This window comes from Clytia hemisphaerica, unplaced genomic scaffold (genome assembly GCF_902728285.1).
Source record: "Clytia hemisphaerica strain Z4C2 unplaced genomic scaffold, Clytia hemisphaerica genome assembly, whole genome shotgun sequence".
NCBI lineage: Eukaryota > Metazoa > Cnidaria > Hydrozoa > Leptothecata > Clytiidae > Clytia > Clytia hemisphaerica.
In genome coordinates, this window is record NW_027103900.1 from 375,536 (window position 1) to 390,028 (window position 14,493).

Here is a 14,493-nt window from a genome sequence, read left to right on the forward strand (position 1 = left end):
AACTTTTGTGAAGCCTATAGTCGAAAATAATGTAGGCAGATGAGAGAGCTTGCCTCAATTCATATCTCTCCCTCTCCTTCTCAATTCACAGAAAGCGAGCACGCGGACGTGGAAGCCCATGTATGCGGTGCTGAAAGGACATCGGTTGTTTTGTTACAAAAATAGTGGGGACGGGGATGACGACATCATTCAACCAATCCCAATCCGTGGTTCCATCATCGAAATCCTTAGTCATTACCCGAAAAGAAGACACGTTTTCCGTTTGATCACGTCACACGGGAATGAATATCTATTTCAGGTAAGATCATACCACAACGGTGCTTTTATACACTTTAGCTCAGACTTTATGTTTTGGCCAACCCTCTACCATTAATTCTGTCTAATTCGAACTTCTTTTATTCCAAATCTTTCGAACTAAAACATAGGTCCCCTCAGCTGAAAAGTCAAATAAAATACTCTCCGTTATCCGAATCTTTCCATAATTCTTTAAGATCGAATTAGAGAGAGTCAACCAGATATCAATGTTTTCTAACTTTGAAACCATATAAATGGAGAATACATTAGCCTTTACCACCCCACGCATGGGCGTTTTTTGTATTTTGAAACTTTGCGTTATCTCCTCAGTCAGCCAAGAAGAATTTTGTACAGGTTAAGAATAAATTCGCAAAGTACGAATATTCACTTTGTTCCCGAAACAATTGTAGAAACAAGTAATTTTAGTGGCTTAGATTTAGAAACGTAAAACAGCAATGCAGTTAAACTTTTTAATTTATACTTTTGCAGTCGGAAGATTCGACCTCTATGATGAGTTGGGTGCACACATTGCGTGACGCCAACCCGGATAAAGAGGTTTGTATGCTACTTAACAGTCTTTACATTTCATCCAAAGCCTACTGTAGGGTTTTGCGCTTTACTTTGTCCTTTCTCGAGTGAAACACTCATTCAAGCTGTTATGTATTTTTTAGGCAAAACCCGAATATAAAGTGTACGAAATTCTTTTTTCCAAATTGATTGCCGAAGGATAGCTCACGATGATAGCATTGATTTTATCCCCTGAAACTGTCCTCAGCCTATCAAAATCCACGACCATCTAGATAACGGTCAACAGCTTTCATCATGTCTTGTAGTTGATTTGTTTGACTGTGTGCAACTGTAGCAACCTTCTCTATTCAAACTATGGAAACAATGACTCCAAAGTGGGGTCAAAGTGGTCCCATCAGTGTTAGATTTTTTAACAAGGATTGGTGATTACCCTAATCATAGTAGATAAACTGCACTTGCAGGAATTAGAAACTTCTTTTACTGTTTCTTTTTTGTATACAGAGCTTAATGAAAACATCCAGTCAACTGAACCAGGAAAACGAACAAAAAGCCAACTCCAAAGACAAGAAAGGGCTATCAATACGACGCTGTAAGATTTTCCGTTTGTACTTCGTTCTAGAGAAATTTATTTCTAAACTCAATCTAAAAACAACTCTTGGTGATATTCTGCATAATTTGGTCTGAGTTCAATAAATTCGGCCTTGCGATTCACCATAGTTTTGGTTGTTTCTGAGAATTCTAATCCTAATCTTATTATGGATATCGATAATACCAGATTTTGATTAACTAACCTTCGAGCCTTTCACGTTACTTTTTTAGCGAATTTTTTGCGTTCAAGCAAGAAGGGACGAAGCTCGTCAAACCCCAACCCGAAGATACCGAAGTTACCAATGGAAACAGCTCATCCAGCTGGCAAAACGTTTGGTATTCCACTTCACAAATGTTCAATGTCCAAAACACAGGAGGTGGGTTCTCATTGAAATCAATAGTTGCGATGCATTTCAAACCCAGGGCCCGGTTGTTCAAAAGTGGATTAGCGCTAATCGGTATTTAATCTACCTTAAAGGAAGAAATTTTGGCGGAAATAAATTTATTTTTTCCTCTATCCGCCAGATTAAATTCCAGCCAAATTTATTTTCTTTAACGCATTCCCCAAATTGGTGCTATTTCAGGAAATAAAACAGGTTTTTTGCTTATTTGACGACGATTTTGGCTAAAAATATCCTGCAACCGCCAAATTAAATTCCCTTCAATTTAATTTTTCCAGCCATCCGCCAAATTAAATTTCCTCTGAAAAAACTTTTTCGGCCATCCGCCAAATTAAATTCCCGCCAAAATTTCTTTCTTTAAGGTAATCAATTTTTTGAACAACCGGGCCCTGCACCGAACATATTCATGATATGCACCATTGCAATGTCTTCTGATATCACCGAATATATTCATGATTGATATTACATCACTGACCCAACAGCTGATTGGTTGTACATGACGTAAAATCAGTAAATACGACACTTGCGACCAATCAGCTGTTAGTTCTGTGGAAGACATTGCTATGGTGTATATCATGAATTGGAGTTTACATTGATCGGTGTCATATATTTCAAGTCGTTGCGTTGACGTGATCACAGACATAATTATTGATGTCATTTGGCCCTAGTAAACTCGAGTCCAATCTCCTTGTGGTTTTCTGGTTACAAAGCTAATTGTAATTTAGCTATTCAATTCGACAGAATCATGAACGAATATATGCCAAGTTGATCAGAAATCTTTGATTTATCTTAGAAGATTTTAGTGTATACCCCATTAGACAGATTGAAAATAGATTTTGTGAACCCCTATTTAAAATGTGAAGAATAAACAGTTATTTTTCAATTATTCATTCCACAGAAAGTACCGTTGATTGTCGAACATTGTTGCACAGTAATCGAAGAAAAAGCCGACACTGTCGGTATCTACAGGTAAGGAATTTCTAACAAAAATCAATTCTCCTAGTCTCAGAAGTTAATAAGAGTACAATCCGTTCTAGCTGCTTTTCCACTTCCTCAGGACTCAACTGAATTCGTCCAGCTGAAATATAAAAACGATATTTCCGTCTTACAAAAAGATCGGTTTCTAGTTTAGTTATAAACTTATTTCTTTTTTTATGATTTTTGTTGGCGAAAAAAATCATAAAAAAAGAAATAAGTTTATGCCTAAACTAATCGGTTTCATTCAACCAAGAGAATTGACATAATTTCAGCAAAATTTGACCTAAAATAGACTTAAGTTTTACGAAAGATTACACGTCTTTTTTTTTTTTTAAGAAACACACTTTTAAGAAACATGAGGCTCAGAATGCCTAAAAACTAAGAAACATCTAAGAAACATGCTGAGGCTGAAAATGAAAAAATGACATTTTTAATTCGTTTTTTTAAGAACCTTCCAATCAAAACATGAAAAATAGGCTGATTATGTCAAAAAGTTTAGAAACATGTAAGAAACATTTAAGGCTCAAAAGGCTGATTTCTTAAGAAACATTGAGGCTGCTTGGTAAAACTAGTTTCTTAAAAAAAAAAACGTGTATACCAGTTCATTGCAAAGCCTTCCACTTTTTTTCTTAGAATTCCTGGCAATGCAGCAACGATACAGTCCTTGCGATCAGAGCTGGATACCAAAGATCCTGATGATATTCAATGGGACGACGAGGTAGACCTTTACGAATTTTCCAGATTTTCAGAAAGCTGAAATTATTCAATATTTTTAGAACCAATTGAGTATTTTGTATGATTGGAGCTTTAATTTACTTTAATTATTGTTGCAGATTTTAGCAGCCATGGTCTGGGGGTTTCTTAATATAAATATCCTCTTGGATAAATTCTTTTAAGTCGTTTTGTTATCAATTCTAATGTTTTTTCATTTGTCCTCAGAAATGGCAAGAAGTCCACAACATCAGTACACTCTTGAAAGCTTTTCTTCGGCAACTCGATGACCCCATAGTACCGTCAAGTAAGCAGTTTCAACCTAATATGAATTCATGCAAGAATGAACGAATGATATAATACATTATTGGGGGAGAAAGTTGGGCTAAGAATTAGTCATTGAAGAATTTAGTTACCCTCTCAAAATTTCGTCACTTTCCCCCGATTCCTCCGATGATGTATATATGATGTATACAATCTTTCTTGTCGGAATGAACCATTCAGTGATCACCCCGTCAGCTTATTCAAGTTTAGCATAAAATTAATTAGAATTGAGATTCTGAAATCTAAACTTATCAAAATTGTTAAAAAACTAAATGCTTTAGCATTTAATAATACCTCACATTTGCATTGCGAGTTGAAAAAATTATAAAGATAAATCGAAAAAATTATTTCATTTCTTTTCCCTTCAAGACATGTACACGAAGTTCATCACAGTCAACCGATTCACAGACCAACGAGATCGTTTGAAGTCTATCAAGCATCTGACCAGAAATCTGCCGGACTATCATCTGGAAACTCTACAATTCTTGTTAAGACATTTGAAATTGATTGCTGAACACTCTGAACATAATAAGGTTTGTTGTGATTGGTTAATTATTGATTCATTGATTCATTTTTGTAGCTTTGTAACTCAGTAAATTAGTTCTTCTTTGATATAAACTACATTTTGAATATATTCTTATCTCATTAATATAACATGTTTTAAATGGCATTCTCCGAGAAATTTAAGAGCTTTTAGGCAGGCGAGGAATTGATTCTACGAAGGGTTATTTGAATTGCCAACTTTTCTATGTCTCTCTTAGATGGACTTGAAAAACTTGGTTACCCTCTTCGGTCCAAATATTGTCAAATCTGACGAAGTGACGTCATTGGTGCAAGATATGGCTGATCAGTGTAAAATCATTGAAACTTTGATCAAACAATTTGATTGGATATTTAACGATGATGCTGAAGGAGGAGAACCAATCGAATGCGAGGTTTGAAGAAACTTCATTCTGTAAAATAAGCTATGACTGCCAATGTCCAAATAAAGAATATATACACTCTTTTGGAGATGTATCAAATTCATTTCGGTCCTCATTTTCAAATAAAGTAAAACTTCGAATGATATCTATACATTCGATAAGTTTTCCCAAAATACCGTTTTTCGATTTTTATTTAAACGTAAATACGAATACTAATTGTGTCCTATGACTTTTTGAAACTAGGTTTTGAATTGATTATCTAATACTATCCTAACTAAACAATCAATATCTACCTCTATTTCTGTAGAATGGAGGTGAAATCATCAGCTCTGGCATCTCCAAAGCGTTAATTGAATGTCTCAATCAGAACCAGAAAAGTCCCGAGCAAGGTACTAATTTTTTCTTCTCTTGTACATTATGCTCCCTTGAAAGTCTATTACTATCGTGTCGTCTGATATTAGATTATTTTGTCAAATAGGACTTTTAAAACCAATCACTAGCGTCCACAGACATCTTGTTCGCAGGGAATTTCTTCTTTTTCACATTATGTTATGACCACAACTGTACCTTCCACAGACATTCTTTTTGACAACACAAGCATTTGTCTTTGTTTAGTTCTGATTGCATATTTACACACTTCTTCATTTGTCTTCTTTTCAGATATTAACGAGAACGTCATTAATAATAATAACAATAAAAAGGTGAGCATTTCGGGTGTGGTCTCTTTCACACCCCTTTTCATACACAATGTCATGAAACTTTATAACCTTGATGCCCGAAAAGGTGGTAAAAATGGAATCAGGGGTTTGATTTATCCTATTCTAATTTTTATTTATTTTTGTTTCGTTTACAATAAATTATTTGTTCGTGTTTTGGAAGTTTATTGACATGACGAGATTAAGCGACTTGGCTTCTTTCAAATAATATTTATTCCAAAAATTGATAATTTCTATTATTTTCTTTCTTCTTTTAGTCAAACAAATTCTCCACTTTGCGTAACAATTTCTCCATGAAATTGAAAAGTTCTAAAGTGACGTCGCCGAAATCGCAGAAAAAGAAATCGGGAAACATTTCACAAGAGGAAGATCCCGAATCGGATGACGAGACTTCCGGATGCTATTCCCAGTCCCCTCCCTCGTCGGGAAAGGTGGAAAAACGGTCCGCCAAATTCAAAACTAAAGAGACACGACATGTTGGTAATAAGCTGACTATGATTATACCAAGTCGGCAAACTTCGGACAATAATAGCGGACACTTGGCGACACAAATTGGACAATTTACTATGAATTCGGATGTTCAAATTAACTTTACACCAGGACCTCGTTCGCCCGAACTAAGCCCTTCCACAAATCGCTTAACAGAAAATACAATGAATCATTTAAATCAGTCGAACAAATTCAACCAACAGACTTCAGACTACGACTTTAAACCACACGCCAAGGATGACGGGTGTGACTCGGGTGTCACCTCCCCTCAACAAATGGCTTCTGACGATAGTGATAGTGGCGCTCATAGCAGTCGTAAAGAATCTTTGGAGTCGCTATCGGGGCCCAGTCCCCGCATCCAACGACGTTTCCCACCACAACGTCAACTCTCAAACAGCGGTAGTAGTAATGAAGAGCGCTCTCCTACCTTAACAACGAAATCGTCTGCTACGAAAGGCGTTGCTAACAGAGACACTGAAAACAAACGCACAAACGCGGTAGCGAATCGTAGTATCCGCCGAGCGCATAAGAGTCGAACAATGAACAACGACAAACGAACGGAAACCGATGGTAGTGGAGGTCATGCTCGCGGGACCAAAGTCGTCAAACGATCCGACTCGGCCGTTCGGCGACGCCAGAATTACCCGAATAGTCCAAGATCGGGAAAACGAAATTTAAAATCAATCATTCCAGGCGACGGGAATGACTACGAGGAACAGCTCAGGCTAATGTTAGATGGGGAAGTGGACGAGACTGTTTATACCCAAACCGAGACTTCAGAAGTAGCTCAGAAACCTGACACGCTTGAGATACCGAACAGTCGAGTAGTCGTTCTGAGTGGTGCCAAAACACCAGACAGTGGTCATAATGCGGAATGGTGGTTATCCGGTAATCAAAATAACTACAGGCGCTTTTTGAGTGCACCTAAAGACAAAGCATCGGCTATTAGTATTCTATCGAACGTTATTGACAATTCACGTAAACGTAATAGTAAGGAAGGACAGGAAAACGAACTACACTCTCCGTCTACATCCAACGTAAGCGAGTTCTCCAATCGCGTGAATACGCACAGACAACGTAACGACGAATTTGAGAAGAAAGTTACTGGCATTTTGAGTACCTCCCCTGTTAACTCGTACACTGATATAAAACAATTTAACAACGATCAACAGTACAACGATCTACAGTCTGGGAGTGCTGCTACGATCGCGTCCAGTCTAACGTCAAATTCTGCGTCTAGTGTAACGGAATCGAGATCGGAAAAACTTGATCGGTATTTACAACAAGTTGCAATGCTACTGTCTCAAGGTGGCACTCAAGAATCGCAGCAAGAGAAAGAACGTATTGCGCAAGTCTTAAAACAGTTTGAGCGGTCAGCCGGCGGCTCCGCTATACCGCAATCACATGGTATGGATAACCAACGCCTCCACTCAGATAGTAGCGTACCAACTGGAAATGCGGTGGATAGGACGGAACACAAAGCGGTCACGCGTACGCGCAGTTCTACAAACTCACGTAAAGTCGTACGTACGTCACCGTTGCTTGATGATACGTATAGTCAATTAAATTACGCAAAATTATATCCGTGAGAAAGAAGTTTTGGTTTGATAATTTGTTGGAGTTTTATTTCTCGGGGATTCTCTTTATGGAATCTTACGCAATTGCATTTTTTTCTAACTAAAATGAAAATTTTATACAAACCTCCACAATTTTTTTTTACGTTTTTTGTAATTCTTTTCTCCGTTACTTTTGCATTCAGTTTTGTCTTCGCGACTTCAGAACGTCGGTTGCTGTTTTTTTTTTTTAATGCCTAAAGAAAGACGGTCGACATTGAATAATATAAAGTTTTTTAATCATGTAATGCGGCCTTCTTTGGTCTAAAATCCGACATCGATTGTTTCGCTAATACGCGGGTTTCGAATTACAGCTGGCGCTCTTTAATTCGATTTTCATCGAATTAGGGAGTGTATCGAAAAGTAGAGCGTCGTCTATGAGAGTTTCTCGTTGACCGTGACTTACGATATTATCGAATAATGGAGCATATAGAAGTAAATCTTGTGTTCGATTGTTTGTTTTGAGTGAGTTTGAGCCATTGATTTTGAAGCCCTGAAGGAACTAGAGAGGAATTCAACCTTTCTCAAGCATGAAACAGTGAAGCCTTAAAGTTTGCCCCGTATTTGGGAGTTTTGTTTGAAAAACACGCGGGTCACGGATGGGAAATAAGTAAGTAGCTTCATTTCCCATCCAGGAGTTTCAAATCTAGTTCCTTCGCGGCTTTGAAATCAATGGTGTGAGAGACTAGAGAGGAGGATATAAAATAGAAATTGTTTTTGTAATATCGTCGTCGAGTTTTATTATAAGAGAAAATTTATCGTTTGTACATAAGACAATGAAGTAACGTTCTGTTGAAACCATCATTTTTTTCACAGAGCTTATTTATATAAAAAATTCTTCTTCATCCAAACTAATAATTATTTTGTCATTTTTCAAGCATTGGAAAAATCGGTTAAAAAAACCCACCGTGACTTTTTTTAGGTCGATTCTCGGCGAAAGGCTACAATATTTCAACAATTCTTAGTAAAAAAATTATAAATTTTCAATACATTCCTATTTTTCACCGTCAAATCACCTGAAAAGCTACGATGAATGTTCTTTGGACGTAATTCGTACTTCTTTGGACTTTTTTTCGTCCGTTTACCTTTTTTGATCCTTGGCGTCCTTTAGATATATTTCTACGCTTTCCAATGCCATATTTTTCGAGCCGGTTATGAAGTTTAGTTAAAATGTATTGACAGTGAGTCTCCATACCTCGAACACGCTAGGGAACACAGATTTGTTCGAGTTAAGGAGATTTTAGTGATGGGGTAATGTTTACAAGGCATTTTTAAGTGAAGGGACCATGAAATTAGTTCGAGTTAAGGAGACATTCGAATTATAGAGGTTCGAGATAAAGAGACTCCACTGCAATACTTAAAACTTGTGGTGACAATGTCCCTTTGTGAATTTTCTCTATAGCCCAACCAATGTGAATGGTAGAGTCTAACATTTTCTGCAACCACTATTCATCAATGAAATAGACTACCTCGGTGGCATTTAAACGAAGAAAGTACCACTCAATAGTTCTGTAGTTAAAAAACAGCTGCTTCGGTCATGAAAGTGTGGTTTCACATCGTTGAATGACACTTTCGTCTTATTGGCTCTTTTCACCGACTAATCAAATGGCTTGAAATTTGCATACGTCAGTACTTGGGTCATCAACGCACAACAAATGACGGACAGCGCTATTGGTAAGAATTGCAGTTAGTTTTTTTAATTACCTAAGTCCGAAAAGATAAAAAAGCTGTAAAGACCTTTGCCCAAAAATTGTCTCCATGGATATCAGTTTGGAAAAAGTAGTAGAAATGGAATAAAGGTTCCTACGGGGAAAAAAGGGGAAATTGAGACAAACTTGGTAAAAATACTTTTAAAGACAAATTTGCAAGATGATTTGAGTAAGGTTTTTCTTTGGTATTTCACTTACTCAGTGTCGTCATGGCAATCGACAGGAATTCCTTTGTTTCGTATCAAGTCGGTAAGTAATAATACTGTCTTCTCTCCACAACTCTCCCTAAGAAGAAAATCACTCATAAAAATCTTTGTGAACACGCTCACGATAAACGATTCTGCGTAAAGAGGTGTCCATCATCATCAATAGCGCAAGGGGATCAGATAAGCTGAGTGATGCCCTGGGTGATGATATCAAAGCTAAAATGATTCTACATGTTATCTTACCCCTTCACTTTTTGATTTTCTGACTCAGATCTTCTCAAGAAGAGACATTTGGATTTCCAGATTTCCAAAATTTTATCCCCGTTAGAAACCACTCTGAAACCTTATCCGTGTAGAAAGAATACAAATACTCTGCTGGTAGTTTCTTCTGCATTCTCGATGGCATTGAAAACCCCATTCATTACAAATGAGGGTTTTTTCAAAGCCATTGACATTTGACTTGTCAATTTTATCCCAAGATTTTGAGACAGGGGTGTAAGAAAGAACTTGTGCTTACAAAGGCTTTAGATGAAGTGTGTGAGCCACAATGATTACAATTTTATCAATATTTTTTGAGTTCAGCTCCGGCAAAACATATGGTCCAAGGTAATATCTGGAAAAGCAGAATAGACAAAACAATAACAATCTGGACTTTATGTGACAAGCTTTAAAAGTAGGCTGCATGTTGCATCTGTAACAAATACGATCGGATTCGTGCTTTTTATAATATACTACAAGAAGTTTTGTAAAGGTCTGTGATTCAGATTAGGTTTTAAAGTTCAACCAATTTCTAAACACTATCACCGACATGGGTTATTTAAGAAATTTGAGCAACAAGTTTGACGCTAATTTTACAATTTATCCATCCTGCATGTTAGACGAGTAATTCAGACGTATTAGAAAATAAGCAAAAAATAGTAAAGGACAAATTTTGTAAAATTAGTTTCTACAAACTGATATCATCCCGTAATAATTATCGTATTATCATATAACACCCACATTACTGTATTATGAATGATTCCAGTTTAAACACTTACCTATTCTGCATGAATGAAGGATAGACATTTTTATCATCAAGATGTTGTCGTGTTCCATTCAAAATGATGTGAACAGTGCCACGAAGTTTCTGTGCAAACTAAATATTTTGAAAAAAAATTAAAAAGTCAAAAATGAGTTTGTAAACTCGATTTTATTCGACAGAAAGCCAGCTCATAATTTTAAATGACATTTGAAAAAAATTTGGAGACTCTAGAAAATTTATAAGGCTACTATTAAGCTCATACTCAAAAGTTTTCTCTCCGTGCCCGGTGGAAGTGGGGAGACTGGGGAGACTTCAGCCTCCCCATTTTTGAGCAAATGAGATTTTTTTTCTAAGTCAAATTCCAAGCAAATGCTATCTCATTTCGAGACTTCGGCCTCCCCGCTTTAACGGTTGTTCCGCTGGGCCTGCTCTCCAGCGATAACTGTCCTTTGTTCACCCCAAAAGCATCTGAAAAGGTCTTTGATTATTCAGAATTTGTCACTGTTCATCAGGATAAATTGTGGTTGACTTGGCAATATAAGCTATTTTTCTTCAGCAATTTTGCACTTTAATAAATTTGATTGAGGCAAACAAACAATCCTAATTCATTTGAGTGAACGTTTGGCTACAATTGTGTTATTATAAAAACCCATTTACCTTTTTATTAGCAGTTGACCAATAGGGTGCTTGAATGGAACATTCCCAAGTACATTGTGTGAAATCAATCCCAGGATCCTTTTCTGTTCCACACCAACTCAATTTGTTGACCAAAAATCTAAAAAAATAGAATACCATTCTGTATCTCAGAATACACTTTTTCGACCGTAGTCGCGTGGTCAGGCGCGTGTCACCTTATTATTTAATTTACCACCCTAAACTCGATCCAATCCTTTTTTTTACACTTCTTTATATTGTCTTTAGGCCTGAAAAAAGACTAGGACGATTTTAGGGTGGTAAAACGGGCAAAAAAAATGCCCACGCGGCAATTGGCGGCTACGGTCGAAAAGTACATCACTGGGATAAGCAGTTTAGGGGTATATAAGTTCACCATAAAAAGGTATTCAAAGACAGACCATTCAAAAGAACTGTAAATCATAAGTTGTTTATTCATACAAAAAACTTCTAGTCGAATTTTCTAAGCTATACTTCGATGCTTTTGTAAAACAATACTTTTTAGTCAAGTGTAACTGCACTATTAGTTTTCTTTTGACCTATTTTCAAAATGACAAATGCCTGGGTTTCCAGAAGATTATTAGTTACACGGTCTTCTCCAAGTGGGATACGGGATATACAGGGTCAATTAAAACGAGGTGACGAGGCTTTCCGAGTCGCAAGTAGCAATACAGTTTTTACTGATCTCTAATACTGTATATCCGTCTTTTTGACCAATGAAATCGCGAGAATCTTATTGGTGTGGGATAAGAATACTTACCCAGCTAGTGTATCTTCCAGTGTAATAAACCGATTGGTGTATCGAAAATCGGAAAATTTGTGCGAGATTTCTCGAGAACCGGACCATAACAAACCCTGAAAAAAAAGAAAACAGTGAGTGAAATCAGAATATTGGGCGGTTACCTTGATTTTACGGGGATTAAATTTGACGGCTTTGGCGTTTTTTCGGTAAAATCCACCAAATTAAATACCCGCCAAAATTTTGAAAATTGACCATCCACCAAATTAGATACCAGCCAAATTTAACAAACTCTTTTTAAAATATAGATTCTATATGAAATCAGCATTTTTTTAAAAATCTGTTAAAATAGCAAGTAATTTTTTATTTACAAGTGCCTTAAATATCCCCATCTGCCAAATTAAATCCCTGCAAAGATGACTTCAAAACTATCTTCCGTTTGGAAAGCAGCCCAAACGTACTTAACATATCTCTATCCTATTTTTGTTGGATTTGAGGAAAAAGCAGTGGTCGTCTGGTAAAGGCAAAGGGGGCTACTGTGCTAAGTTTGAGAGGTGACGGGGAAAAGAAAGATTTAACAGATGTGAAAGGTAGCCTTGCCACTCACATTTTGCTAGGTTACAAGGACATAGAATGCTTTAGACGTGGTTCCAAATTATGTCAAGAGCGGGTCAAATGCTATATTTTGTAGTTGGTTTAATCTTTTTAACACCTCCCACAGATAACTTATATCCGCATTTTATTATGGATCATGAATTAACATACCTTATCCCGAGGGACTTCTTCAGCCATGTAGTTAATTAGCCCTTCATAGTCTTTTTGCGTGACATAACAAGGTCCTTTATATGCAAACGCCTCGAAAAATTTGGACCAAATTTGACCACAATCCCATTTCTCGGGGATGTCTCTTTTGAACATATATTCGTAACATCTTCCGATCACAATTTCTTTGAGATTCTTTGTTGATGCAAATTTACTCTTCGCAACTGTTCCACCATTTTGTTTTATTGTTCCCTTAGTAAATGTTGACTGTGATGGTTGTTTCAAAGAGGTTAATATGTTTTGGATATTGGTGATTTGCTTTCTGTTAGGCTCTTGAGTGAAAACTAAAAAAAAATTATAGGAAATTTGAACCCCGTTTCACAGACTCAGTAATATTCTTTTATAGGAAAATACACCACGTGTAAGAGACCCGATTGGACTTTCTCCCACTGGAAAATATGACCAAAATTTCAATCAAGGTGGGGAAAAATACCCTACAATTTCATAATCATCACTTGTAGAAAAATTTTAGTTAATTATTATTACCTTTTTGAGCTAAAACAACTATCAAAATGAAAATCAGGCTACCAACACATTTCCAACGAAGCATAGCCGTCAGCTGCTAGATCATCAAATTTTTTATCCATAGGTATCCCTACCTAAACTTGATTTTGAACAAACGTGTTAACTACAATATTTGCTTGTCTGGGAATTGAAAAAAAGAAGAATTTGAAACAAGCTTTTATGTAAGTTTTACAATGCTGCTTTCAAATCTGTTTCTCGGTTCTTCGTTTTCAATTTTTTTTGTTTGCTCTTTTTGTTCGTTTGAAACATACGGAAAGTGGGCGATGTAATCTTTCTCTGGTCAGAAAGTATCTACTAGGGAGGGGTGGACGATTCTTGAATTTTTTGAAGATATAAACGGGTGTGTTTTTTTCTCTAATGGATACATTCTGACCACTCCTTATAATCTACTCTTGCTTTATTCCTATCATTTTAAGCCATTGGTTGCTGGCTCTACTAACGGATTCGTGCTCCTACCTGCGATTTTGTAGAGGTCGACAATTCAGACTATTTAACCCCTGGAATCAGGTTGTCTGGCCGGCTGTGTTGTAACTTAAAATAAACTAAACATCGCACAAAGCAAAGCTGCAGGAATTTTCGTTTAGAAAGAGCATTTGATTTTGAAGTATAACTGCAAGAAGTAGAAAAGAACTATGAAAGTCATACAAGCACCCTCAAATTACTTTTTCGTTTCATAATCGGAATCATTTAAAATCTATCTATTTGAAATCTATATAATATATAAACAGTAGTCAAGAGGAAAAATTGTATAATTCGCCACGTCATCACCTTTTACCATAGGGTTCGTTATTACCTCAGTTATTATATAAAAAACTAATTTTGTAAAATTGAATAACAACAATGTGTAATCACCATTGCATCGTTTTTCTTATGATTTTTCCGCGCGCATCGTGTAACTTTTTTCATTCTACTTCAAACACTTATGAACTTGATGCACTTAGTATATTTTGTAGACGAGGAAGGCATAAGTTGAGGGAAAAAAACTATCGTTGTACCCGCGGAGGACCCTCTGGTAAACATCACCTTTCGGTGCTGATTTGAAAAAAAAATCTGCTTGAGATCTATTTCGAAGACATAGACCAATACAAATCCCTCGGCCCTCGGCCCTCGGGGTACACATAACATACAGAATTTGGGGTTTTGTGTTAGTAGGGTTGGTACTGTCTAGTCAAGATTAAAACTTTAACCCGATCGCTTGTAGTTTATCACTACTGTAATGTAAAGTATAATGGCG

General features: G+C 36.6%; 2 protein-coding genes across 3 annotated transcripts in view; one reads left to right on the top strand and one right to left on the bottom strand.

Annotated features, from left to right (window-relative positions):
• LOC136808796 (rho GTPase-activating protein 23-like) overlaps positions 1–8,423 on the top strand; it is a 63,519-nt gene extending 55,096 nt beyond the window's left edge. For both annotated transcript variants that reach the window (XM_067065337.1, XM_067065336.1), the window contains exons 9-20: positions 92–298; positions 784–849; positions 1,324–1,411; positions 1,642–1,787; positions 2,710–2,780; positions 3,423–3,507; positions 3,729–3,807; positions 4,194–4,357; positions 4,586–4,759; positions 5,055–5,136; positions 5,408–5,448; positions 5,721–8,423. In XM_067065337.1, the coding sequence (XP_066921438.1) occupies positions 92–298; positions 784–849; positions 1,324–1,411; positions 1,642–1,787; positions 2,710–2,780; positions 3,423–3,507; positions 3,729–3,807; positions 4,194–4,357; positions 4,586–4,759; positions 5,055–5,136; positions 5,408–5,448; positions 5,721–7,541 (3,024 nt within the window). In that variant the 3' untranslated portion in view covers positions 7,542–8,423. The remainder of the gene's footprint in view (positions 1–91; positions 299–783; positions 850–1,323; positions 1,412–1,641; positions 1,788–2,709; positions 2,781–3,422; positions 3,508–3,728; positions 3,808–4,193; positions 4,358–4,585; positions 4,760–5,054; positions 5,137–5,407; positions 5,449–5,720) is intronic.
• A 467-nt stretch (positions 8,424–8,890) lies between these two features.
• LOC136808761 (ADP-ribosyl cyclase/cyclic ADP-ribose hydrolase-like) lies at positions 8,891–12,704 on the bottom strand. Its single transcript, XM_067065299.1, has 7 exons — positions 12,678–12,704; positions 11,934–12,028; positions 11,159–11,276; positions 10,518–10,615; positions 9,998–10,093; positions 9,473–9,559; positions 8,891–9,233 (listed from the first exon to the last, which is right to left on the bottom strand). Exons 1-7 carry the CDS (start codon positions 12,702–12,704, stop codon positions 9,167–9,169), a joined length of 588 nt encoding a protein of 195 aa, XP_066921400.1. The 3' UTR covers positions 8,891–9,166.
• Positions 12,705–14,493: the final 1,789 nt, after the last annotated feature.